This window comes from Phalangium opilio, unplaced genomic scaffold (genome assembly GCF_054372755.1).
Source record: "Phalangium opilio isolate 3A_F unplaced genomic scaffold, DU_Popi_V2 ptg000070l_1, whole genome shotgun sequence".
Taxonomy (NCBI): domain Eukaryota; kingdom Metazoa; phylum Arthropoda; class Arachnida; order Opiliones; family Phalangiidae; genus Phalangium; species Phalangium opilio.
The window spans coordinates 13,234,644-13,261,983 of NW_028324182.1; the positions used below are offsets into that span (position 1 = coordinate 13,234,644).

General features: G+C 36.9%; 3 protein-coding genes across 5 annotated transcripts; 2 read left to right on the top strand and 1 right to left on the bottom strand.

Annotated features, from left to right (window-relative positions):
- Positions 1–4: 4 nt before the first annotated feature.
- On the top strand, positions 5–6,553 carry Men (NADP-dependent malic enzyme). Of its 2 annotated transcripts, XM_089843700.1 has the most exons (13): positions 5–229; positions 1,433–1,557; positions 1,735–1,887; positions 3,428–3,586; positions 3,894–4,018; positions 4,086–4,161; positions 4,231–4,496; positions 4,576–4,685; positions 4,830–4,927; positions 4,989–5,102; positions 5,167–5,421; positions 5,494–5,664; positions 5,788–6,553. In XM_089843700.1, exons 1-13 carry the CDS (start codon positions 136–138, stop codon positions 5,980–5,982), a joined length of 1,941 nt encoding a protein of 646 aa, XP_089699826.1. In that variant the 5' UTR covers positions 5–135; the 3' UTR covers positions 5,983–6,553. The 2 variants fall into 2 exon arrangements, with proteins under 2 accessions (XP_089699826.1, XP_089699825.1); XM_089843699.1 differs by having other exon boundaries at positions 1,433–1,887.
- A 221-nt stretch (positions 6,554–6,774) lies between these two features.
- Gapvd1 (GTPase activating protein and VPS9 domains 1) lies at positions 6,775–14,949 on the top strand. 2 transcript variants are annotated; one of them, XM_089843675.1, is made up of 18 exons: positions 6,775–7,157; positions 7,358–7,495; positions 7,560–8,348; positions 8,419–8,643; positions 8,701–9,067; positions 9,141–9,785; positions 9,846–10,172; positions 10,230–10,487; positions 10,554–10,677; positions 10,750–10,904; positions 11,009–11,724; positions 11,799–12,006; positions 12,062–12,762; positions 12,826–12,892; positions 12,950–13,064; positions 13,261–13,333; positions 13,396–13,461; positions 13,533–14,949. In XM_089843675.1, the coding sequence occupies exons 2-18, from the start codon at positions 7,361–7,363 to the stop codon at positions 13,797–13,799; spliced, it is 5,238 nt and encodes a 1,745-aa protein (XP_089699801.1). In that variant the 5' UTR covers positions 6,775–7,157; positions 7,358–7,360; the 3' UTR covers positions 13,800–14,949. The 2 variants fall into 2 exon arrangements, with proteins under 2 accessions (XP_089699801.1, XP_089699802.1); XM_089843676.1 differs by having other exon boundaries at positions 9,846–10,127.
- Positions 14,367–26,819, bottom strand: sdk (sidekick cell adhesion molecule). The gene is made up of 19 exons (XM_089843671.1): positions 25,826–26,819; positions 25,482–25,754; positions 24,529–25,407; positions 23,910–24,467; positions 23,700–23,843; positions 23,408–23,638; positions 23,045–23,350; positions 22,633–22,959; positions 21,894–22,570; positions 21,253–21,814; positions 20,569–20,859; positions 20,179–20,481; positions 19,660–20,099; positions 18,911–19,094; positions 18,691–18,828; positions 18,163–18,612; positions 17,450–17,593; positions 17,090–17,361; positions 14,367–16,239 (listed from the first exon to the last, which is right to left on the bottom strand). Exons 1-19 carry the CDS (start codon positions 26,331–26,333, stop codon positions 15,994–15,996), a joined length of 6,933 nt encoding a protein of 2,310 aa, XP_089699797.1. The 5' UTR covers positions 26,334–26,819; the 3' UTR covers positions 14,367–15,993.
- Between the last annotated feature and the right edge of the window lie 521 nt (positions 26,820–27,340).

The window sequence follows — 27,340 nt, forward strand, 5'->3', positions numbered from 1 at the left end:
CGTGGGAATATTCTCCCCTCTCTACGGGAACCCCTTAGCGAGTCTGCTTTCCCTCCTCTGAGGGAGAAATAGCATAGTGGTTTAACGTAGCCGCCCTCGCCGGTTGCCGCTTTGTGGAAACGAGAAACAGGGAGGATGATACGGTCATCTTTTCTATCTGTTAATTTGAGAAACAATCCATTTTCACTGAAGTTACTATCACATCCCTTCGCGCAATATTTGTGCTTAGGTAAATGAATAGATTCAGCACCGTATAATAACCCCCAGTAGTATTTTAATTTACCATTAACACGTAGTCACCAGTGTGTTTATTTTTACCTTGTACCCTTTCATTGTTTGTAATAACCTAGAAAAAATTCTGTTGTTTTTATTTAGTAAAAACGTTTTTACTCTGTTCTAATTTGTGTGCGATTTATTTTTTCCGCATGCCGTTTTAATATTACGTAATTAATTTAAGAGTAAATATATTTAAAAGATTGCACGATCAACGCTAGCGTTTAACCGTCGAAGAATGGGTTAAAGTTAAGCCTTGCAGTAGTAGTTTATATTAAATGGATGAACATTATTATATGGCAGTTTATAAGGGGCCTTCGTTAAATTTAGAAAATGTTTTTTGGGTCGCGGAATAGAAAAACACATCTCGTTCAATGCCAAAAGGAGGGGAAATTCTTGCCAAACAATTAATATATATTTTTTTCATCCAATATTGTCTGGAACTAAAAGGCCTATTGTTTTACAGATGAAAACATTCCAAATATAGATATCAGTCGATATCCAATTACGTTTAGTATTATTAGCATAATGGAATGGGAAAGTACACGCAAATGTTATGACTCCTTTCTCCTTTTGTTTTACCCAAGAAAAGCATTTGCACGCCGCCTACGCGTTTTCTGTTAACTATAATACAACCAAACCTTGGAAGGAGTAAATTTTAACATAGAAATACCAGGTTTTTTTAAGGGGAGGTATAGGCCTTCTAAGGTTAAATTCCGCTATATCTATAATATGTACGACAATTATATTCTATTCAATGTACCGGTAATCGCATTCCCACTGGAACGAGGGTAGGCGAGCGTTACTTATTTCATAGCTACTAGCATCTCACTTCTGCTACTAGTACTATACCCGTATATTATATTTGGGTTAAATACTTTGTCACGCAATTAGCGTAAATATTAAGACAAAACTACAAAAACGGAGACAAATAGTAAAGCAGATTTTAAACGACAAAGGTCGCGTGCCACGTCTTGAAGTCTCGCGCCTAAAACGTTTGTAAAATTGCGCCTTTTCTAATCATAAAACGTCTCCATCCAATTAAAAGCTCTTGATAAGTCTGGGAGACATAGAAAGCGCGCGTTATTTAAATCCTAGAAGGGAATTGCGGTATAAAGGTAAAACTAATTTTCAAACCACCCGGATTTATATTTTTTAGGTGAAAAGATGTTGGTAATAAACAACACGAAGCCTTTATCCATCAGATCCTTCCACCAGCTCGCGGCGGGTCGAGTCTGGCTCCTAAGGAAAAGCAAACTAAACAATAGCGGGAACGCCAGTCATGTAAGCAGAGCCGCTTTTACTACATTTATAAAATTTCGAAAAGAACCGGCAGGGTGGTTGCGTCATAAACTGGAAATCATAAGTTCTTATCGTTTCACGACCAGTCGTAGTAGTTATTACGGAGGTTCCGGCCCCCTAACGGTATTTCCCAAAATTTCCCCCAATCTCTCTCCAAAGATTACCCAGAACGGACATTTAAATATGGGGAATGGCACTAGTAAAGCTCGTACCATTACGTCTACTTCTTCCAAAGATCAACGGCAACAAGTAGCATCAAGTTCGAACAATATGGGCTCCAATTTATACTTCAGGGAACCCAAGAATAATCAGGTAAAATACTCCTTCAACTTATAACTATATAAATTTATATATATCCCCTTCAAATTTTAACTTTATAAATTTAAAAATATTTTTAAATACTACTAAATAAATAAATAAATAAATATTTTAAATAAAAACAAATGATTTAGTTCATAAAGTTTTCTGAAATCTTCACTTAATTTTTCGCTGCATCATCATTAGGTTTTGTTAATAACGCGGAAATAATATCTAGTTAAATATGCAAATTTGGCACTGAAAACAGTCGAGTTGTTTGGAAACTTAGGTAGAGGAGTTTTACGAAGAGAGATACGCGAACAACTAAAGCGTAAATTCAGGAAAAACGCTTTAGATAAGAGTTTTTCAGCGAAAACTACTTTCTTTCTATAGTAAATAGAGAAATACTTTCAAAAAGTTTCACCCGGGCAGGTAAACTATATATACCGTTTTAGCACCTTGTAAATCTTCAAAAATCATGAGAAACCTTTTACGATTTTGCGCATTACTGACGCATATTTCTCGTTCTGTGTTGTTGTCCAAGGTGCTAATATAGTATAAAGACAACTTTGATTGACATTATTTTTGGAAAAAGAAAATGGTTTTTCACCAAAAATTCCGAGTAGGCCAATTTATCATTTTTAGGAATTTTTTAATTTCGATTTTTTTCGTTAATGTTCGGTGCAACCATGCTAGGTTAAATTAAATTTTAAGTTTCGCGGTTAAAAAGGTAGCAAAGCTGTCAAAATCAACACGACTAAATTGTAATTTGTAAATAAATTCACTTTTGACAAGGGCGTTTTTTGATAAATATAAAACAGGGAAACGTCGAATAAAACTTATTTTTAAAGTTAACATATCTGGTGTTAAATTGGGCTAATAGCCTAGTAACATTTGGGAGTGGTGGTAGTTCCGTGTTTATTATCTATCCCGAGCCAGACGCAATAGAGGGAAAGGCGGGGAGAAGAAAATATGGTAAGGAATTTCATCATGATATTGCTTTTTCTAAATTGTCTCAAAATCAATGAACGAAATGAATATATAAAGGATATCAAGTTTTTTGTGTATTTTTTCTTTTCATTTGAAATAAATAGGACAAGAAAGTTAGATTATAAACATTGTAAAAAAAAGTGTTTTAACCCTCAGTTGACCATGGTTTAACCCAAAAATCATTAAGTGTTGAGAAATAAACCCACTAGGAAATTATACAATAAACCGTTTAAAAGGAAATTAAATAGGGTAAAATTTACATTTGATCTTGTGAAATATGATCATAAAATTAAATCAAATAATTAAGGTTAAAGACAGACGTTCAATACGTTCTTGATCTCCCTTTCAATAACAAAAAAAAAATAATAAAATTATGATGAAATGTCGCCGCTATCTCGGTTATCTCGCGCATTATTAAAATACCGCCCAAACAGAGCGGCATTTATAATTCATTCTGCATGATAAAAGGCTTTTAATAAATAAATTCTATTTTTAAAAATGGCTTATCTGAAATTTTCCTTTGTTCCGTTTTGAAACCTTATCTTCGCTCTGTTTTTCAATGTAGGGTCTGACTTTGACTTTGAAAGAAAGAGACAATCTAGGTTTGAGAGGTTTGTTACCACCGGCGGTTAGAACTTTAGAGGAACAAATTGAAGCTGTCGTCAAAAATTTGGATCGTTTCGATGATGATTTATCTAGATATTTACATCTCAGACACTTGCAGGTTAATATTAAACCTTAAAAAGGCGATTTTCATGAAAAAAATACGCATTTCAACGTTGAAAGATAAATAAAAACAATGTAGGCAAATACTTAAAGAGTAAAAGTGGACAAAATTGATTGGCTGAAGGCACAGATATTAATATTTTCCAATCGGAAGAATTGTCGTTTGAATGTGACACTGATGCTATTTATACTTACTGAGCAGCTTGGAATTCGGGCAGCTCAAAGACTATTAATTTTACATGAAATTCGCCTGTAAACTTCCTACATTTCCCTATCCATAAACAATGTAAATATAATTTTCAAAGGACTACGATGAACATCTATTTTACTGCGTGATGGGTAAATACACGGAAAAGTTAATGCCAATAGTCTACACTCCTACTGTGGGTCAAGCTTGTATCGATTACAGTTTATTATACTTTAGACCAAGGTCGGAACTTTTTCAAATAAGTCATATAAATCGTCATTAACCTATTGTCTTTCAAAACTACAAACAGGGGTTTATTCATTTCAATTGAGGATAAAGGAAAGGTTTACGATATTTTAGGAAACTGGCCCGAGAAGGAAATCAAGGTATATCATACTAAAGTCTTTGAAAACCATTGGTTAAATAAATTTGATGATTGTTTGTTGTGGACGTAGGCTATTGTGGTTACCGACGGAGAAAGAATTTTAGGTCTTGGGGATCAAGGTGCTAATGGAATGGGTATTCCCGTTGGGAAATTATCTCTGTACACCGCTTTGGCCGGTTTCCCCCCTCATTTAACATTACCAGTCACGTTGGACACTGGTACCAATAACAAGGATCATAGGGCGGATCCATTTTACATTGGACTTAAACGGGACAGAGTCCGGGGAAGCGAATATGACGAGTTTATTGATGAATTTATGAAGGCCTCTGTTAAAAGGTTGTCGTTTGTTTTTATCAGTGATTAGCAACACCTTGGACCTACCTATAATAATTACCGTGTATTTTAACCGTATCAGGTTTGGAAGATCTTGTTTAATACAGTTTGAAGACTTTGGAAACTCAAACGCATTTAGATTGTTAGAGAAGTACAAGAACTCGTATTGTACTTTCAACGATGATATTCAAGGTACTTTACACCATGGACTGATTCATTTGGGGCGCTGTAGATAATAAACGTGGCTAAGCTGTGTTACCATGGCTTTTCAACGTTATCGCCCAGTGTTTAGGATCAACAATAACACTTATCTAACGCCAATTAAATCATTAATAGGAACCGCTTCAGTAGCAGTTGCTGGTGTTTTCGCCAGTTTAAGATTGACGGGACAGAAACTATCTCAAAATACATTCCTTTTCATAGGGGCTGGAGAAGTAAATAATGCATCGAGCCAAAATCGCGATTAATGTCAATTAAAACGTATTTATATTCAAGGCCGCCTTGGGAACAGCCGATCTCTTAGTAATGGCGATGATGGAGGAAGGATTGACCAGTGAGGAAGCTCACAATAAAATATGGTTAGCCGATTCCAGGGGACTTATACTAAAGGTACAATAAAAGAAGCGTTCGTGTAAAAGATGGCTTAGTTCTAAAATATCCTAACTGTCTATAGGGACGCCCCGAAGGTTTCATTGACGCTCATAAGGAGAAATACGCCAAAGAACACAGTCCCATTAAAGATATTGAAAAAATGCTTGAACTTATTAGACCAAGCGCTATAATTGGAGTATCGGCGCAAGGAGGCCTGTTCACACCTCGAGTCCTTAATATGATGACCGAGTATAGTGAACGACCCCTTATATTCGCCTTGAGTAATCCCACCTCGAAAGCGGAATGTACCGCGGAGGCTGCTTATATCAATACCAAAGTACTAACTTGACAACTTTTGACTCACGCAGGCCTAAAACTGATAAAAACCCATCGTAAATCTCTTTGACAGGGTCGTTGCATATTTGCCAGTGGCAGTCCCTTCGACCCAGTAACCTACGAGAATAAAACATTTTACCCTGGACAGGGTAATAATGCCTACATTTTCCCTGGAGTTGGATTGGCTGTAATGGCTTGCGGGGTTCAAACTATCCCAGATCAAGCCTTCCTTATCGCTGCCAGAGTAAGTATTAATAGAACTTTCAGGTTGACACGGGTGTATCCAGTCGGAGTTTGCTCTATTATAAGACCCGAGTAGAGTGACGGCTTATCCTTTTTCTAAAGACTGTTTCTGTTTCCGTTTAAGGATTTGGCAGAGCAAGTTAATCAAGGAGATTTGGAAGAAGGCCGAGTTTATCCTCCTTTATCTGATATTTTTGATGTATCTGTTAAAATTGCTAAGAAATTAGCTCAGTATTTCTTTTCTCAGGGTTTGGCCACAGTTCCTGAACCCAAAGATCTAGACAAGTTCCTTCATGATTCCCAATATAAGCCTTTTTAATAATGTCCAAAAGAATTTCAGTTCGTGATTTATGTCCAGTATAGAGGATGAGGAAATTAAATATGTTATTAATGTTTTTATTTGTTAAGCACAAGCTCATTGTATTATTCGTAGATTTGGGGCTTTAGTTACTTAAAAGGATTTTCCGGCGACACCCTTATAATAATAATAAAAATTTGGCTCATAATATTACCTTTTTCAATGTAAAGTGATAAAAATAATTAAATTAAATTGTTTTTCCGTAAGTGATATTTCTCTAAAACTTGTTGAAGATTCTCTCGCGTTTTTCATTAAGTTATTTAAAATGTTTGTACTTGAAATAAACTATATTTACTTAAGGTTTAGTTAAAATTAAAAGAATATTATAATCGCAGTTAGTTTTAGGTATATATTAGCTTGAAATAATTTATTAATTTTTTTAGCTTAAAGTTAAAATTAAAATTGTTTTTGAAATTCAAAAAAATCCTCTCTAGTTTGGTTTTATGGTTAATAATTTTATAAAAATGTTAAAAATTGTTTATATTAGTTGTGAAATCATAAAAACGTATTATTAAAAAGTGTTAATTACTCTTATGAATGACTGGTATTATTATTTTTTTATTCGTCGGCGCTGTTGGAAGACAGACAAACCTAGCCTAGTTTTTCATAAGCCCGAAAAACGTGGTTACATCATAGACATCTAAAGTATATCATACATTGACCTCTACAATATTATGAAGGCTTTAGTGCAGTCTATCGGTGGAATTTTTAACTAATAAAAATACAAATCGCTTCCGGCTATTTCTACTCATTTTTGACTCATTGAAAACCTGTCTACGTAGTTGGCAGTCAGTGTTACGTTTCAATTCATCAGTGTACAGTCAAAATACTGTAGCTGCCTTTTCCCTAGCTGAAGAAGAGGAGTTGGATACTTCCTTATAGTATTTTTTGTTTATTTAGGCCTTGTTACGCGAGCAAGTGCTCATCATCACAAGTTCACAATCAGTCACTTTAATTATATCACTAATTAGAAGTTAAATTTAGATAATGTAGACGCGTAGTTAGCTGGAAAATCATGCGTTTAAATAAAATTTTAAGCTTTAAAGGTGAAATATTAGAGAAGATACTGTTTTTCTCCGAAATTTCTCAAGGCTTGGAGTAGGCGTTCCATTTACATATATTGCGACTATGGAAGAGTAAGAAAGTGTCTTAAGTTAATTAATTTCAATTATTTTAAATTACTTTTTAACCATTTATTCGAATTAGTCGTATAATCTTGTTTCCCTTTTCCTCCCCCATAAAGTTTAAATGTAAAACGCGAAATTCCTTATAATTGTGGTTATAATTTCTTCATTTTGCTAATAAACTTAAGGCTATCTATAATATTGCGTTTAAGGTAATGAAAGACAAATTAACAAATATGGGTTCGAGAAATTGTTCTAAAATGGATCTGTTAGAATTGGCGCGTCATTTACGTCAAGAGCATCTGTTTGTCTCTTCAGAAAGACAACAAATTCAAATGCTTAACGATAAAGTAATTTTCAGGGTTGTAACTCGCAATTTTAAACACATTCTTCAATAAAGCATATTCTTCAAAGGTTTTAAAAGCGGTGGAAAATCTATTTCACATTTCATGGATCGCCAAACACCAAAGAATAAATTTGAACAGTTTAATTTTGTCACAATCACCACCTCACCCAGTGTCTTGCTGTCATAAAGCTAATGCCTTGGAACAAGTTTTATTCATTGATTCGTACAAGCATTTAAACGTCCATGACGCTGTTTATGCCGAGTTCTTACAACAGCTCAGAGAAGATCCCAAACTTTTAGCCACTTGTTTAGTTGCTGGTGAAAAAATCAATTTGGAATCTATGCAAGTCAATGTGCCAGTTATCATGTCCGCAATATATGGGAATTGCATCCTTCCTGAAGACGAAGTTTTCGTTTTAAAACTCTTAAGGGAGCTCCTTCTACTTCAATTAGCAACCAGTGACAATCCCAGACGACTTCTGTGTCATGGTTCTTGCTCTTTTAGTCAAGTATATAAGCCATTTTCAGAGGGACTCTTCAGCGCCAAGCTTTTCTTGACAGCCTCATTACACGACGCCATTATGCACCTCCTAATGGAAGATGACTTGTTTCTGGACATTGATCCTGGAAAAGCTGTTGTCAGGTTTCATCCAACTGAGAGGCTGAGACACTTTGGTAGAGAAGGAACAACCGAATACGCTGCAAATCTGCAGAAATACAGGAATCGAACTATTGGCAGACTGGTCAAGTTGACCAACAGATTCATTGAAGGAATTCGCAGTAACATTTACTGCTTTCCACAGAGTTTATCATGGCTAGTTAGACAACTTTATGGCTGTGTTATGAAAGCCAAAAAAGTATGCTCTGATTCGAAACTCGCTGTTTCTTGTTTGATAAGTATTAAGTAACCCGTCTTATTGAAAATAGGTTGAAGTTAGGCAAGTTGGGGCGATGTGTGCGGATTTAGTATTTGCATTCTTCATTTGCCCCGCAATTGTAAACCCAGAGCCATATGGCATTACTGACGCCCCCATAAGTGATATTGCTAGCTTTAATTTAATGCAAGTAGCTCAAATACTCCAAGTTTTGGCAATGTCCAAGTGGGAGGAAATCAATCCAAAGCTTATGGATCTTTATGGAAAGTTTGAAAAAGTAAAATATCAACTTTCTCAAATAAGGAAGATGATATTTATAGAATTTTTCCCTAAGGATTGTATGTCTTCCATCTTGGATTTGATATTGGAAGGGAGTTCTGACGAATCTCCGGCTGCTATGGTTTCGCAATTATGTGAATTGAACCGCTACGCAGTTTTGATTACAGAATCCGAACTAGTTGGATTAGTTTCGTTCTTGTCTTCCATCCAATCAGAGTGCCAAGATGAAAATTTACAAAAGGCCTTGGCCAACTTGTTAGCTAATTTACCATCAAGCGCTGTAGGAAAAGCTAAACAAGATTCCAACTCTCTAAACCGGGCTATTTCACCTTGTCAACAATCGGAAAACAGCGCGTCACATAATACTAGTACCCCAAATACAAATAGTTTGGAATCGGCAAAAAAGAACATTCTTGGGAAAGGTATAATTCAACCATTAACAACTGCGGAGATTATTGTGTTTCCTTAATTACTTTCCTTCCTAATACTATTCAGTAAGCCGGAAAAATCTGAGAGCGACATTGTCCCATTTGCCTCAATTACCTCTATCAGAAAGTCACGAAAATCAGGACAACCACGATGACTCCAACACTGGTACATCATCATCATCCACTGTTCCTTCACCATTAGAGGATGTCCTTGTTATACCTTTATCAAACGCTGATTTTGATTGTCCTGGCATGCTCAGTGAAGACAAAGTTCTGAGCCTAGAACTCCAACAAAAGCAAAGCAGAGTTCGAATGAATTTAGACAGTTTGGTTCAAGAGGAAGTTGAGAGTATTACTAGTGGTCCAGAAACTGTGGAAAAAAGGACCAGATTTTCTTTATCTCAAGATCAAGAATCAATTGGTGCTAGTGACAATTTGGAAGCCATTTCCGAAGCCGCTTCCAATCACTCTGTGGCTTCATCTTTGGACTTGGAAAATGAGAATGAAAACGACAATCTTTCAGACATGGTGTCTGCAAATGTTAGTGGTAGAGGAACTCCCAATGTCAGTGGGAGAGATACTCCTTCATCTCAAATGGAAGGAGATGAACAACCTCAAAGACAACTAGATTTTCCCGTTGTCACCAGAAAGCAAAATAGGGCAGACATTGAGGACAAATTTGGAAAATTTGAAATACAACCCATGATAGAAGGTATTTAGTGTATTGATGAGTGAAATATTTCATGGCTTGGTTTCTGATGTTTCCTTACAGGAGATGAAACTAAATCAATGGTCAGTGACACCTGGAGTACTGACGTCTTGGCTAGTGACTCTGAAACTGTGGAACAGTCTGATATACTCTTACAATTACAAAACTTTCCTCCACCCGGACTGATGGACACCAGCGACGTTGCCAGTCAAAGTGACGCTTGGAGTACTGATGTAATTACATCTGATACTGAACGTTTGCAAGAATTGGACACAGATGACACCGCGAGTGTGGCAAGATCAGATGATACAACTCGATCAGAAATGGAAGATCAAGCCGCCAGTGGTATTGAATCTGTTCGATCAGAGCCTATTGATTTTTTAATTAATGGTTAGTTCCTCACCAGCCACGAATAAAGAGTGTTAAGTTCATAGTTTATCTATTTAGTGGGATCATCAACCCAAGCTTTTAACCTCATTCCAAATGACAGAAGAGGCTCCCAAGGGGCAGAAGGAGCAAACCCCGCCTTTGATGTCTTCTCTTTACGTGGAAATTTATTAGATAATTCCAGAGACGCGTTGGGCGGCCGAAGAATGTCTTCTGGTTTAAACAGAGATTTGGAAATAGGCTCAGCCTTTAGGGAAGTTGTTCCAGGTAGTTCTCATTTGCCAGATGTACAAGTTATGTCTTCTCCAGCCAAAGACAGTAAGTGTCTTTTAGTGTCAATCGCCCCCGCTTTGACGCATCTCAATCGCGTAAAATTTTGAATAGGGTCACAATTAAAAAGTCAACAAACCCATCAGGAAAAGAAGGATCAAACTAACGAACAATTAGAATCAAAACCCCATTTTAATCCCTTGTCTATTGACGTTGAGCACAGCCACAGCTCGGAAATGTACGGTGGCTTTCCAAAAATTAACACAGTAAACTTATATTTCGAGAAAGCTGAATCAAACACCCTTCTTAGGAATTCGAGTCCATCCATGAATGACGATTTGACACCAACAGGTAACAGCCCGAATGGAATTGCATCCCAAGCTCACCTTGAACCTTCTCCGCTAGTAACAAATGGAGTTATTAACAGAAATAATCAAGACACGATCCTAAGCATGCAAAGCCTCGGTATTTCATTACTATTACTACTAATACAATTCACAAAAACTAGAAAACAAACATAAATGAAAAAAAAAAAAAAACTAACAAGTGTTGATTATTTACGCAAATAGGTAGACTAAGTCTAGCTGTTCGAGAACTAACTGATTCTGGTGACCAAGACTGCGCGGCGTTTTTGCTAGATACTCTACAAGAAAACAACTCTTCAGCGCCCATTTCTATGTCTGGAGAATCTAATGGAGTTTCCACAAAGCCACGTTCTAGCATCGCGGAACTATTGTCCTTGGACTTAACCAAAACCCTCAACTTGAACGAGGGTGGTCAAAATTCGGACACGTTGAAACCCTCAGTCTCTGGAAACAGTTTGCTAGAATTCGAAAGAGAGGTTTTGGGCACAGTATCTAATGCCACTAAGCCGGATGAAGGAAATGTGTTTGAAGATAGTGTGGAATCCATGGTGAATGGAACTTCTAATTTGACAGTCACAAAGGGAGATTATTCTTCCAAAAGAAATAGAGGTCGGCAAGTTAATAATCAAGAAGCGGAACATAGAACCAGACTCAGTTCAGCTAGCGTTTCAAGCTCCAGTAGTAGTTGCAGCGGTAGTGTAGACGCCTATTCCAGAGACGCTGGGTCTGATGTCACTAGTGACAGTGTCACATCGTCTTTGTTGACTGACGTTGGAGGTGGAACACCCGACGAGTTGGGTGTTAAACTGAGAGAAAGGAGAGAACCAGTTGACAAACTTATTCAAACAAGCGGAGTGTCCACTGGCGCTATACCAAAGTCCATCAGCTTTGACAAAACAGCTGATAAATCATACAGTCGGGTAAGTTGTAAATGTAATTTCTCTTCGTTACACATTTGTCAAGTAGTAGTATAAAATTATTATTTTTTTTCAAGGAGTATGATGATAAAAATGGAGGTGACCAGAGGAAGAGTTTCTTCAAACTGACCAATTTTAGGTTCACATTCAAAGGTCGAAACAGGAAACCCAGATTGGGTGAAAGGCATTCAGCAGGCGATAACCATTCTAGTGATGTTTCAAAGAACAGGAGACACTTCAGGCATTTACAACCAGCCTATTCCGAAGATGCTAACTCAAACAATGGTTGGTAATTAATTTCATTGATATTCTTGAAGTCTCTCAACGCCATATATCATAGAAACGAGTGACGAAATTCTGGCAAAGTATAGAAAGAAACCTTCCTTGGGTTCATCAAGTGATAGATCAAACGTTTCGGGATCAGTTCCTGCCAAAGATACCACAGCGAATAATATTGATAGCTTAATAAATGAAGAAGACTCGCAGGTTTTTGAGCCCGCTAATGGCGAAACTTCATTCGCCTTCAATGATGCCAAGAGAAAACTAAGAATGGTTTTAGGGTCCGCGGATGTCCAGACCCTTCCTTGGTTAACATCGTCGGGTTCTTTATCAGCCATAGCTAGTGGCCAGAACAGAAATACTTTGGGGTTAAAACAACGAGACAATGATCTAACAGCCTTCCTTAAAGTCTTGCTGGCGGAAGCCATCAATCTTCAACAGAGACCTTTAGTCGCCTACCTTCACGAAGCTTTGAGATGCGTCAGAATGTTTGACGATGTCGGGTGTCAAAAGCTACTCAAATCATTGAAAGGGGATTACCGTAGGAGAGCTCCTTACATATCCTATCTAGTCCGATGTCGACAAGGCTTGCTTTCCACACTCGCTCATTTGGAAGCGTTACAAGTTCGAATTCAGAGGGATAAGGACGTTTGCTCAAAGTACCTAATCACACTCTTTGTGAGGAAATTTCTCGAAAACCGAGAGAGAAACATTGAACTGTTTTTAAAGAAATTCCAGTCTCTGACTGTAGTTGACGAAATGGTATAAACTTCAGCGTGAATATCATCGTGCAAAGTTAGTAATATTTTTAAACAATGTCTATAGGCGCAATTGGTGGAAAAGTTCCTCAACTTTTTGTACAACGCTATGGAACATGAACCATTATGGCAAAGTACTAACGGTAGTTGGGAAATTTAACATTAGATATTAATTAATAAAATTATTTTAGTCGCTAGCCAAGCTCAATTTGAACAGGCTCAAACTGTAATTGAAAGGACTATCATGAGCCAAATCTATATAAGAGCTTTATACCCTAATGGAGATGGGGATGCTTTAAGAGATCAGTAAGTACTTAATTTCTTCTAAAAATATACACTAAAGGTGGAATTTATAAACGTCGGACGCAACGCAATTTAGTACAGGCGAAGGCAGGGCGTCGTATGCAAAGTCCTGCCTTCGCCTGTACTAAATTGCGTTGCGTCCGACCTTTATGAATTCCACCTTTAGTCAGTGTTCGATTATGTTTTACATTATTTTTAGGGTGTTCTATCAACATATACAGAAGCTTTCGGGTGTTATTACGGTAGATCATAAAGACCTCGTTATACCCAAAGTAATTAGTTTTAACGCGATAATAAACGTAAGTATTAATTTTAAACACTAATTTTCACACAGATTTACCATCACGAATGTCCATGGCCATCAGCCCAGGCTGAAATAATAGCTATTAACGCGTACAAAGTAATTTTGATCATATAACTAATTAATAATGTTGACAAAAACTAAGTAATTTCGATTTCTTTCGATTATAGACTCCTAGGGACAAAATCCAATGTATCCTTAGGTGTTGTTCCACCATAATGAATCTATTAAACATGGCCAATCATAAATCGGTACCAGCTGCCGATGATTTTATGCCTGTTTTGGTTTATGTACTGATTAAAGCCAACCCACCTTCTTTACTCTCGGCTAAAGAGTATATTACAATCTTTTACGAGAAGCAACTAGAAGGCGAAGACGCCTATTGGTGGACGCAATTCGTTTCCGCCATAGAATTTATAAAAACTATGGATTATTGAAAGGGGATAATTATTTTTTAGACATAATTTATTGTTTTGGTCTAGTTTATAATGAAAAAAAAAAAAAGGTAAGACTCCCTGAATCTCGAAAGAGCTTTATAAATTAATTAATTAATTAATATCATTCCTTATCAAATTTTTGTTGTTGGATTTTGTAATGGTAAAAAAAAAAAAAAAAAAAAATGCGAAATTTAGTGTTTAATGTTTATATTAAAAAAAAAATAAATAAAATTACGGCGCTGTTATAAAATCATCTTCGTAATAATAATATTAATATTGTTTTAAAATATTGTTATATTAAATTAATTAATTTCTGGCTGATTAAGTTTTGAAGGGGGTTGAATTTTAATTAACGTGGTTGAGACATGAAGGTTAAGGGTCCTGGACGAATAATGAAATGGGATGGATAATTAGTGACCTATTAAACGGAAGATCTAATTTATTTAATTATAATCTAAAAGAAGGGGAGGGTTACTTACTACTAAAATTAAAAAAAAAAAAAAACAAAAAACAACCACCCTGTGACGTGAAAAATGTCTTCATTCCCAATTTAGCATCTATATAAACTAATTTGCAGATGGTTTTTATTAATTTTTTGAATAAAATTAAGCCAACTAATAATGTGGCCTTAGCGCTCTGTTTCAAGAACCGCAATCATATTGTGATAAAAAAAAAACCGCAAAAAAAAAAGCATATTTTTAACTTTTTGGCATTAAATTAAATTAAATTCCGACTCGTGAAAATTAATTTAAACGTAATTAATTATTCAGGGCTTTCCCCAATACTGTTATTCTGTTGTTCTGTTTTTTTTTTAGACCTACAAACCTCTTTTTACATTACGATTTTGTTAATATACAAAAAAATATTTTTTATTGTAAACACCATTCCATAAGTGGGATGTTACACAAAAGACGTATATATAAATAAAAGAGCGCGCTATAAAATGCAACGGAGACAGAGAGAGAGAGATAGAAGAAAGTATATTTTGGTGTAATAGATGATAACCTATGGAAATTACACAACAAATAATGAATAGCTAAATATAACCTAAACAACATCCTCTTTGAATTCAAGCCATAACATGTTTCGGGAAAATATAATTATTCCCAGTTATGTACTAAATTACTAATAAAAAAATGGTCGTAACGAACCTTGATACCATTACAATCTAATATAGGCCTAACGCCGCTGTTTTCTTCCGTGTCATGATAAAAGCTCTAACATTTCCGAAATATTAATTAAAAAATAAACCCTTTTTAAGTTGGACGGAAAAGATTTACCCTGTTCTAGTTTGAACAAAAAAAAGGCACGTTTTCTAGTGAGTGTTACCATTAATACAACTAATGGTAATGGTAAGAGTTTCCCTTACGTTATATGTAGTTGACGTAAGTTAAAAAACTAAAAAATTTGGAATTTTTTCTTAGTTTTTTTTTTTTTTTTTGCTCCGTTTTTATTGTCGAAAAAAAAAAAAAAAAAAAAAACTAAAAGATTTGGAATTTTTGCTTAGTTTTTTTTTTTTTTTGCTCCGTTTTTATTGTCGAAAAAAAAAACAAATTTACTGTCGAAAAAAAAAAGAAAAAATTTATTGTCGAAAATAAAAAAAAAAAAAAACTAAGAAAAAATTCCAAATTTTGTAGTTTTTTAACTGGTGAACTTAGCAAAGGCACATTTTTCCAGAGAGCTTTTAAAGAATATTATAGGCTAGCTGCCATATTTAGCGGCCTAATGGTGTTGTTTATAAAAGATATGTCTATAAAGATTAAAAAACGTATGGCAAATGTTATATAGCGTACTAATAAAAACTGGTTTCATAACTAACGGCATAAATATTTACAAGAACATAATAATAATAATAATAAACCAGTCTGTTATATTATATTATATTATAAAAAAGTAATAAAAGGAGACCACTTTAAAGTACCAACTGAAAAAAAACGAAAAACGAATGTATAGTGGATTGTGTTGTGTGTAGCGTATAGTGTATAGTTTTAAGTGTTTCCTAAAATTGTTTTGGAATGAAATTTATATTTATAGGAAGGACAGGGGTTTGCGTTTCCAACCCCTGTATTAATTTTTTTTTCTTTTTTGGTCTTAGGATAAAAATATACCCCTCAAAACCGGGCATAAGAGATCATAATACAATTAACATATATTATTTTGACAATATGTCATTTGTGAAATAAAAAGGGAGACCTTAAACGAAAGAGGAAAAGCCCGGTAATGGCGCCCGCGATCCTGCCAAATTGTTCAAAAAGATTCTACCACCATTTAAAGACACTGCCAAACTGCCTTCAGGTTCGCTGTCCGTATAACTAGGTGGTTTGACGTGAGGTCTTTGTCTTTTCCAAGACTGACGGAATGTATCATTGACGTTTGCGTAGTGGTTAACGAAAGAGTGTGGCTCTGATTTAGTGTCACTCTCTCGGTCACTGTCTGTGGCCTAAGTTTTATCAAATAAAGATAAAACAACCGCAATTTAACGCAGCGTATTGGTTGTTGGAGTGTGAAGCACCAAGCAGACAATAGAGTAATGTCAGCGCTACGTATTGCAACGTCACTCCATAGCGTAATCTCGGTAGAGAGGGGAAAAACCAGTTTATCCCTCCCTTTAGGCGCGCTTTTGTAAGAGGGAATACTGAGCGCGCTTGTTAGGGGGGATGACACGTAGCTTGGAGATAGTACGTAGCGCCGATACTACTCTCCATGCTCCGTGTCATCCCCCCTAACAAGCGCGCTCACTATTCCCTCTTACAAAAGCGCGCCTAAAGGGAGGGATAAACTGGTTTTTTCCCTCTCTACCGAGATTACTCTATTGCTCCAAAAAGCATCCAAACTATTATTTAGTGAAATGGATATGGTAATGAAGATTGTGCATGGATCTTGGACAGGTTAAGTGAGGAACCGTCAATTAGGTGTGTTAAAAGAGTTGGGATGGACTACAACCATAACTAACAGGTGCAAACTCAAAAAGCACCAAGCAGACAATTGCTCCAAAAAACATCCAAACTATTATTTAGTGAAATGGATATGGTAATGAAGACTGTGCATCGATCTTGGCCAGGTTAAGTGAGGAACCTTCAATTAGGCGTGTTAAAAGAGTTGGGATGGACTAACAACCAAAACTAACAGGTGCAAACTCAAAAAGCACCCAGAATCATGATTCATGAAGCTTTGAAACTTAATAACAAAGGTTGACAGCATGCTACAGAAATGCTAATGAAAGTCTATTCAACCGGAGTGCAAAATGTTGCGCAACAAAGAGCAATTCGCAAAGGTAAATAATATTTTACCTGAGAGTCTGTGGAACTTATTTCCGAAGGTTTCTCCGTAAGGCTACTGCTATCGCAGTTGTCATCATAACCTTTAGCATCTTCTTCATCAGAGTAAGTAACACTGGCTGGACTCGGTCTGGGAGGTGGTTTGGCAATGGCGGAATTTGTTCCTTTTCTAGAGAGAGTATTTTTGCAGAGTGTTCCTCTTTTTGATTGTCTCAGTTCAAACGTGGCAAAACCACCATCGTCCATACTGATTCTATCATCTTGAATACTTTTGGCAGCTTCTTCTGCGGAGTTAACATATATGCCCGAGTTTTGGGCTTAAAAAGCCATGCAGGGACGCTAAATATATTTATGCCAAAACGAATGACTTACGTTTATATTTGTAGGCTTTGCTCTTAACGCAAAGAATGGCAACCACAAGAATTAGAATTATCATTGTTGCTGAGGCTAGCATAACCAAAAACCAAACTTCTCTGTAAAACGGGAGTTTTGGTCGATACTCTAAGTACATTTTGCCTAAAATGGAAAGTATTCATTTAAAACACCTGAAATTCATTAAAGGGAGGGTGAAGTAGAAAATCAAGTGATTTTTTTATCGATTCTTCGACCAATTTTAAGACCAGTCTGCATAGTCAAACATTTGGGAAATACCAATTCCGAATGATTTTAAAATACAAATTAGGTTCAGATTTTAAGTAAGGATAATTTTAAACAAGGACTTCTGACCAATCGCGTAACGCCCTGCCTTTCTGTTAACAAAATTCTCGTGGCACGCTCCATGTCTCGCGCCAAGATTGTCACATCGCGCGCCTAATTTTATGAAATCTCGTGATAAATTTCATTCGACACAGAATGTGCCACGAGAATTTTGTTAATAAAAAGGCAGGGCGTTGCGCGATTGGTTGGAGGACCTTCTTTAAAATTATCCTTAAAATCTGAACCTAATTTGAATTTTAAAATCATTCGGAGTTGGTATTTCCTGAATGTTCGACTATGCAGACTAGTCTTATAATTAGTAGAAGAATCGATAAAAAATCACTTGATTTTCTACCTCACCCTCCCTTTAAACCAAGAACTGATCTTACTTGGAGTCGCTACTGGTTGTGATATAATGGCGGGAGGGCTGATTCCAAATTTATTTCTACTAAACAACCTAAACTGGTAATGCTTGGACGGTTTCAAGTTTTGAAAACTTATAGTGTAAGACTGTTGTGGACCTTGGTTTAAGTTTGCTAAAACAATCCAGTCTGAATCATCCGATTCTTGAGATTCTATTAAGTAACCAACGAGTGGCGCTGAACCAGAGGCACCATTTATCCATTGTAATGTTGCGGAGGTATGCGTTGGTCTGATAGTAACACTTTCAGGAGGTGATGGTGATCCCGGTTGGGGTCCGGTTGAAATTGTGGCTGTTGAGGGTGGCCCTAACCCTATTGTTTCTGCCCTTACTGTGAATTTATACTGAACTAGTTCTCTGAGACCTTTGATGGATAAATAGGGCTCCGTAACCTTTTCCTGGATATGTTTGCTCAAATCTTATAATAAAAAAATCCAACATTATCTTTTCCTTCTTTGATTAATGTAGGCCTTAAATTTATCAAATTAATCCTTACTGGAATCATTAACCGCGGTTTCATAAGTGATTTGATATCCTCTTATTCTCCCATTGGGATTTCTAGGGGGTGCCCATGAAATATTTAAAGATGTCATGGTAACATCGGAAAATACTATTGGTCCCGGATTACTAGGTACTAAGAAAAAAATAGGCCAAAATGTTTTTTTTTTTAATATTTGAACCGGGAGGATTAAAATTAATTAAATTAAATATAATACCATCTTCTAATGTCTTCACAAATTGCGGTTGTGATCTTGGTCCATCTCCAGCAGGGTTAAAAGCCAATATCTGTACCCTATAGTCTCTATACTTGGATAAATCCATCAGTACATAGCTGGTGGAACTAACAGGGACAACTTCAAGTTCCTCAGGGACACCCTTTATCTCTGATTGGTAAAATATCTAAATAAATAAAAACGAGAGATCATTAGCGTAAAAGCGCTTATAACCAGGGGTGTGCGAATACTCGTTAAGTTCGAGTACTCGGTTCGAGTATCGAGCCGAGTACTCGACACGATACTCGATAACAACACATTGAGATACTCGAGACAGATTCGAGTAGCTTTTTAACATTTTAAATACTCGACAAATACTCGAGTCCGAGGCTTACAACTATAGCAGACGATGAGTTCATGATCATTTATTTTGAAAATCAATTGTTCAATGTTTAATTGATCACTAACAATCTTTTTGAACTAGTTCGATATTAGATAATTGAAAATCTTCGTTATTTTCAAGAAATTTACAAAATTACTACTCGACAAGTCAATATTTGAGACTCGATAATTACTCAAAAGAACAAACAAAATTTGACCTATCTAAATACTCGATACTCGAAAGTATTTTTGAGACTCGGCTAGATACTCGATAAGAAATTAGTTTTGATACTCGGACTCGGCTCGAAACCGAAAAAACGGGACTCGCACACCACTGCTTATAACCTAGTACCAAAACATTTTTTTTGTACTTTGTATCCAAGAAGATCTCCATTACGTTGATTTTCTAAAGGCGGATTCCACATCACTTTAACTTCAGTAGAACTCAAAGCCTCAGTTTTCACCTCCTTAGGAGCACCAGTTGGAACAGCTTCCCCAACATAAACCGAGACGGGTAGACTAGTGGGACCATCTCCTTGTCCATTATAGGCGATGACTTTAATCTCGTACATCTTGTCTTGTACCAAATTTTCCAAAGAAACCGAAGTCGAATTAATGCCAAAAATTCTTTTACTGGGACAATCCGTGCTTTGAGGAACAGTGTAAGCGGATATCATGCAATATTCAATTCTATAGGCGGCTGGATTAAAGTCTCCATTCCACATTGTAGCTTGAATTGGTAACCATTCAACTTTAACTGAAGTTGTAGTATAGGGAGTTACCGTTACTTTCTCAACCCTAGCGCCCGGAGCTTTATTAATTAATTAATTATTATTAATTAGTTACTGCTTCGATTCACACATGAAAAGCACGTTTTCAGTTGAACCTACCAGCAGAAAGAGTGAAAGTTCCATTTGACGAGGAACTCCATCCACTGGCACCAATATCATTGGTAGCTTGTAGACGAAATTTGTAGTTGGTGTAGGGCTTAAGCCCACTTACTGTATATGTATTAACAGTGGGGTCCACTTTGTCCGAGAGTGTTTTCCAATGGCTATCTTCTTCAGAAATCTGGACGGTATAATATCTTAAAGGGGCAAAACCATCACTTCCCGGTGTCCAAGAGAAGGTGATCTGACGCGCTTGTATTTGAGATAAGCTAACTCTAGGGGCTGAAGGAGGTTGAGGAGCCTCTGCAAACGTTTCAAAACCAATTTTTCTTTATTAATTTTACTCAAACGAGGGCGAGGGGAAGGCCTAATCACGTAAAGTTTATTTACCCCTCTTGTTTGTTGTGAAAACTATCGCACTGGCTGGTTGTCCCCACCCTTCGCTAGTTTGAGCTGTTACAGTGAAGATATAATAGGTTTCTGGCTTAAGGTTGAAAGCCTTAAGAGTTCTATCTGTTGGAGGTAATTCCTTGGATATTGCTCCTTCTCCCGAGGTATTTTGACGGTAGGACACTTTATAAGCTAATATTTGGCCATTGGGTTCTGAAGGAACGTCCCATATGATTCTGGCTGTTGTTGTAGAGACATCCGGAAAAGAAATGTTTGATGGCATGCCGGGAACTATAATAAATTCGTAGAAAATGATTAAATTAGCCTAGTAATCATTGATTAAATTAAATATGCTTTGACGGAAAAATTGTTCGAATAGTCTGAAAACAATTGAAACCCATAAAGAAAAGTTCATTGTCAACCAAGACTTCGTTTTTCATTTTGGCACATGCTTCCCAGACAATACTTATTATTAAAAATATCTCTGGAATTGAACAGAAGCTTTGTGGTGCCTTAATTAAAGTGTAAAGAAGGCATTGGCGGGCGAGTAATATTTATTAGAAATGCGTCACAAGCACCAAGGCACTTGACGCCAAGACACAAAGACTTCACGTGGGAATGGACAGCCTTCTTTACAAACCCTTTAAGCAATCAATGATTTGACTTTAAGTAACTATTCCTCACCATCTTCAAAAGTGGTGACGGAAACTGGAGGTAAACTAAGAGCTCCATCTCCAATTCTAGTGTATCCCAGAACCTGAATGGTATAGGCTGTAAATTTCTTCAGCTCAATCAAAGTTGCCACAAACGTATCATTTCCCTCAATGGTTTTGGTTTGAAAAGGAACGCTTTTGGCACCATAGCGAATCTTGTAACCTTCTAGGATTCCATTTCTATGTTGGGCTGGAATTTCAGTCCATTTCACTACGATAGTAGTTGAAGATGTACTACTGGCTTCAACAGAAGCTGGTCCAACTGTGGGAACTGATTCCCGCGTCCTTTCTGTAGCTGTTGAACTTTCGGAGCTTATCCCAACATCATTAAAAGCTTGTACAAAGAGTTCATATTCGGTAAACTCTTCCAAGTCATCAATTACAAAACTATTAGCATTATGATCTTCTTGTATTTTCCAGAGATAAGGAGTAGCTGTTAAATTTTGAGTAATATCTGGTTCCTCATGGTGAGTTGGCCTGAATGATATGTTATAACCTCTTGGGATTCCATACCATTCAAATTGTTGCAAGGGCTAAGATATTTATTTATAAAATTATAAGTAATTGAGGGGAACAAGAGGTTTTTAGTCCTCCTTTTTATCCGCAACTTACAGTCCATCTAACACGTAGGGCTTTGGCATTAACAGCTCTAACAGTGAAATTATAAGGAGCGTGAGAAGGTGGAGCTTGTATGGTTTGAAAGTACTTTGTTGGTTCACTGGGAGGACTAGAACCAACAACATTGGTAGATAACAACCTCAGGCGATACTCAGTGAAAGGTATTAGATTATGAACCAAAATATTGGTGGCATCAGGATCCGATATCTCGTCAATAACAAACCAAGAAGACTCATTCCTTCTTTTGGTACTGGCTTCAACAGTCCACTTGGTAATAGAAGTATTCCCATCAAATCCAGGCGTGAATTGAAGTACTACAGATTGGGCATCAATATTTGAAACCGCCAATCTTGTTGGAGGACCGGGAAGAACTGGAGGGATTCCAGATTGAATAGTGGCTGATCTAGAAGGACCATCTCCGACAGATGTTCTGGCGGAAATTTGGAATGTATAAGCGGTTATTGGGGTCAGTCCTGTGGCTGTATAGGAGAGGACTTCTGAAGTGAAGTTCTTAGTGACGTTAATCATATTTTCATCAGCAGATTCTTTATTAAAGTATTTTAAGGTGTATCCTAACACCAATCCATTGCTGTGCAATGGTGGCGTCCAAAATAGTTTAACAGAAGTATCCAGAATCTCTTGAAACTTCAAAGAGCCAACTTCTTCTGGTACTGAAGTTATAAAACATTATATAAACTCTGGTGATTGCTTTGGAATTTATTTAACCTCTTACAATCTTGGTCGGTTATGATTTCAACATAATCACTCCTAGGTCCATCTCCAGGACTAGTAAAGCACAAAACTGTTAAGTTGTACCAAGAGTATTTATCCAGCTCAGAAATAATGGCACTTTGTTCAGCTGTAGGATCTACTAGGCTAGGAGTGACGGAAATACTCTTAGCTAGGTTCCCTGTTTGACCAGGTGCACCTTTCCAAGCTTCAATTTTGTATCCTTGATTCATTCCATTTATTTTTTGTTGATTTGGTGGCATCCACCAAATACGAACTGCTGTTGAATTCAAAGGTGTGGCTCTAACATTAGTTGGTTCAGCATCAGGCACTGAAATAAGGTTGAATGACCAGTTAGGCTTGTCGCTTGTACGGACATCTCAATTTTCATGGAAACCTTGGTCCGAAAATAGTACCTCCTTCTCTTGTTCTTATTCTAATAGGTTCACTATAAGCTCCTACGCCTTTATTATTGTAAGCTGCAACTTGAATTTCGTATGTTTTCCAAATTATAAGGTCTTGTAGAAGAACATTGTGGTGCGCTTCATTGGTAATGTTTTCAAAGGCCCAAGGTGATGTTCTGTAACCGGCAAGTTTGTACCTAACTACATAACCCAACAAATCCCCATTTCTATCATCTTCCGCAGGAGGTTGCCATTGTAACATGATTGAAGTTGAGGTTCTAGCGGCCCCAATAACACCTTGAGGAGGACTGCTAGGAGCTGCAAATTGGAAATAAACATTACCTTACCACAAAGAGACATGTATGTTTGACTTACGCTCAGAGGGCAATATAATCAACATGGTTGGACTGCTAGGGTTTCCCTCTCCAACACCATTTACAGAACTAACACGGAAGCGATAATTGGAAGCTGGTTTCAGATTTTTTAAAATAATAAATCTTTGGTCCACTGATATGTTACTCATGGCTGTTGTCCAAGGGGCTAAGGGGTCAATGGGTTGATTTATCGCGTCACTCAAACTACCAGCTGATTCTTCTGGAACACCAACTAATAAGAACATAAGAAAAACGTTGCTACATGGTTGCTACACCTAAAAAAAGGTGCATACCCAATGATGGAATGTTTTGCATTTGAACTATGTACATGGTAAGAGGGCTATTCCCATCAAATGCTTTGGACCAACTGACATTGACAGACTTTGGATTAGTGTTTAGAAGTTGGGCATGTACATTTGCAGGAGGATATGGAAGCTCTGAACAGAAATATATATATTTTTTTCATTGAAACTTGATCACAAGACTAGAGCGTCATCAATTACCTATAACATCTAATCTGGCAGATCTAGTGTCATTACCACCTTGTGAGGTTACATGGCAACTATAAACCCCCTCGTCAGAAGTTCTAGCTTGTGAAATGTGTAGAGTTCCATCTTGGCTTACTTGGAATCTACCACTACTTTGATCCCCTACTCTCTTGTTCCCATAAAACCATGAGACTTCAAAAGGAACTAAAGGATCGTGTGACACTTTACACTGTAGTTCAGCAGTTGAACTAAGGATAACTTTAGTATCAGCGGGTGGACGGATAATTTGAGTTCGAACTAAGACAGTTAAGTAAGCTGATCCAGAAACAGTGCCGGCACTGTTAGTTCTTGAACAACTGTAAAACCCAGCATCCCTGGGTTCAACTGACTGTAGTACCAAGGCACCATTATCCAAAATTTGAGCTCTACCAGCACTATGTACTGGTAAAGTACCATTTATGGACCAGGTAGTAGATGGTTTAGGAGACCCTGATGTTTCACAAGGAATTTGAGCATCTTTTCCATCAAGAACAGTTAAATTTTTGGGTGGATTAATGAAATAAGGAGGAGCCACTAAAAATAATACTCCTATTAGATTTACATCTAAATAATAACATCAGCTCTAACTTCATACATTTTACATGAAGCCAAGTATAAGCAGAAGCTTCTCCGGCAGAATTTTCAACCAAACATTGAAAAATGCCTGAATCTTCTGATTTTAGATTGGATATTTTCAAGGAACCATTTCCCAGTTGCTCATATCTATCAGCAGGATCATTACCGACAATTAAGGAGTTTCTAACCCATTTTACATTTGGAGGGGGTTCTCCAGTAGCGCGACATGGTAGTATGACATTGTGTCCCAACTCAGAGACAGTTTCAGCTTCAGGACCTTCTACAGATGGCTTAACATTTACTGAAACATAAGCTTCAGCAGTAACTACTTTCTCCGGGTTTTGCCTCAAAAAAGCCTTGCATTGATATAATCCTGCATGGGCGGGAGTAACATCCGAGAATGCCAAGAGTTGATTAAGGTAATGAGTAACATAGGAGTGATGAGGCAATCCAGTTTGGTGTAAAGGGATTCCATCTTTGCTCCATTCAATTTGCAAGTCCCGAAGTGGGCTGGCATTAACAATACATTCAAGCCTATTTTGAGCATCTTTCTGGAATGTTGAATTGCTAGGCGCAACTACCAGGACCGGATTTTCAGAGCTGCCTAATTGGCCATCCTCAACAACAATATTCACAAAGCCACCTTTTTCTTCATGACCAATATGAGTATTGGAGAATAGGAGTTTATAGACACCAGCATCTCTCTTCTCAATGTTAAGAACGACTAAAGCGTTACTGGTTGTAGTTATGGATTTTTGTTCGGGTAAAATCCCCGATACTTTCTCCCAAATGGCTGTGGCTTTGGGTACACTATTTATAGCTGGGGGTTCAATTAAAGCTGCGTGACCTTCCTTAACAACTAGAGTAAAATTGTTAACTTCATCCAATGGAAGAATATCTGTTGAAATACAATTTCAACACTCTTAATCACTAATTAAACCTTAATATACGATTTCAGAAGGGGAAACGTACAAGCAACAGTTAGAATAGTTTTTTCGCTAACTATTACTCCAGCTACATTTTTAGCCACACATTGATAGGCGCCAGAACTTTCTGGGGTTATGTTGGTTATTCTAAGCTGAGAATTCTTAGAGAAATTGCCTAATGGCTTCCCGTCCTTAAGCCACTGATATTCTGGAGGTGGAGAACCAAGCGCATTACATCGGAGTATTTTGTTTTGGCCTTGTTCAACAATTCCTCCAGGGAATGATGGCTGTGTTAAAAAACGGGGTGCAGCTGGCATATCTTGGGGGGAAATGGGAGGGTTATTTAGAGTAGTTATAATTAACACCAAGCCTAATGCGTGTTATATATACCTGCTAAGGAAAACTGGAACAAGGTAAAGAGAAGGAAAAGTAATAGCCATTTATACAATAACCGGTTAAAGCTGAATAGGATTGTTTTTGGAGTGCAAGAACTATGAAAACTGTCAAACAACTTTCTTTCATTTTTTATAGAGTTTATGGATGGATTATCTTTGGCTTTCTCATTCCCACAATTACGTGTGTTGTTTAATAGGGAATTGTCATTAGATATTGGTGCAGTTCTCATTGTATTATTTATATCCATATTTGTTCTTGTTACTTTATCACATGCAAATGCCAACAAACTAGAATAGTTGGTGTCTTTTTTGCAACAATCATCATATTTTTTCTCGCAAGAGAGTCTTTGATGTTTCTCAATGAAGAGATTCTGTTGTAAACAAGCTCGATTACATGGCTTCTTATGATGAGAAGCTGCATTGTTATTGTTACACAAATCACAACTGTCCTTATTAACGCCAATTGTTTCTATACAATAACGCGATAGCTGACACAGCATCATACACAAATAAATTCCTTCAATATTGAATAAATCATCATTTAAAAGTTCGATTATTATATTTAATTGTCGTTCGTTAGACTCTCAGACTCATAGTTCGTTTCGTTCGTTCATTAGCCAAGGCTTAGCGTTGACAAACCGTTGAGGGCTTGTTGCGTTTACTTTTTACATTTTAATACATTAAACTTACATTAATTAGTCTAACATGTTAATTTATAGTTAATTAAATTAACATAGCATAAAATTGGGCAGAAATTTATTACCTCTAGGCTCTTAGGCTCAAATTAACGTCGGAAAATCATGTGAATAATCGCCCACCCCGATGATGCACTTTTTTTCTATAGAAAGACGCGTCCTTACTACCACCTCATTTGACAGCGTTATTAAAACCGTAAAACCAGTTATTTAGCAAAGGGAATATGGTCAAGTGACAAACTTTCAATGCCTCTCCCCAAAAAACTACTTTCTCCCATGCATTCCTTCCATTCATAAAATACAATAGTGGCGTCTGCTAAATCGAACCACTTACAGGCTGAGCAGGGCCGGAAATAAGAAATATTTCTTATAGGACATGTATATTGTCCAAGAATAGTGTTGCATGATTTGCATCTTCATTGTCAAGCTATCAAAATTTCGAAAATATTAAGAAGCAGACTTAGAAATAGCACACGTCCACTGGTCCAAAACCAGTTTATTAATTGCTTGGACTAGTTTTTTAATTCAATAAGTGGGGTATTACTGGTCCTCGGGACCAGTTTATTAATTGCAAATCTATAGGAGAACAAAGGATGGGTCCACTCCGGAGGCCAGTTTATTATTTAGGACACTAGGGGGGTCACTGGTCCCAAGGACTAGTTTAAAAAATATCCTTATTTCTAAGTCTGATTAAGAAGACATTAGACAATGTCCATTGTCATGAGCTTATTTCCTGCCCTGGGTAAGGGCCGGGTAACCCGGGTTCGATTTAGCAGACGCCTCTAAAGTTGGAAGCGCATTGAGCGCAATAGCCT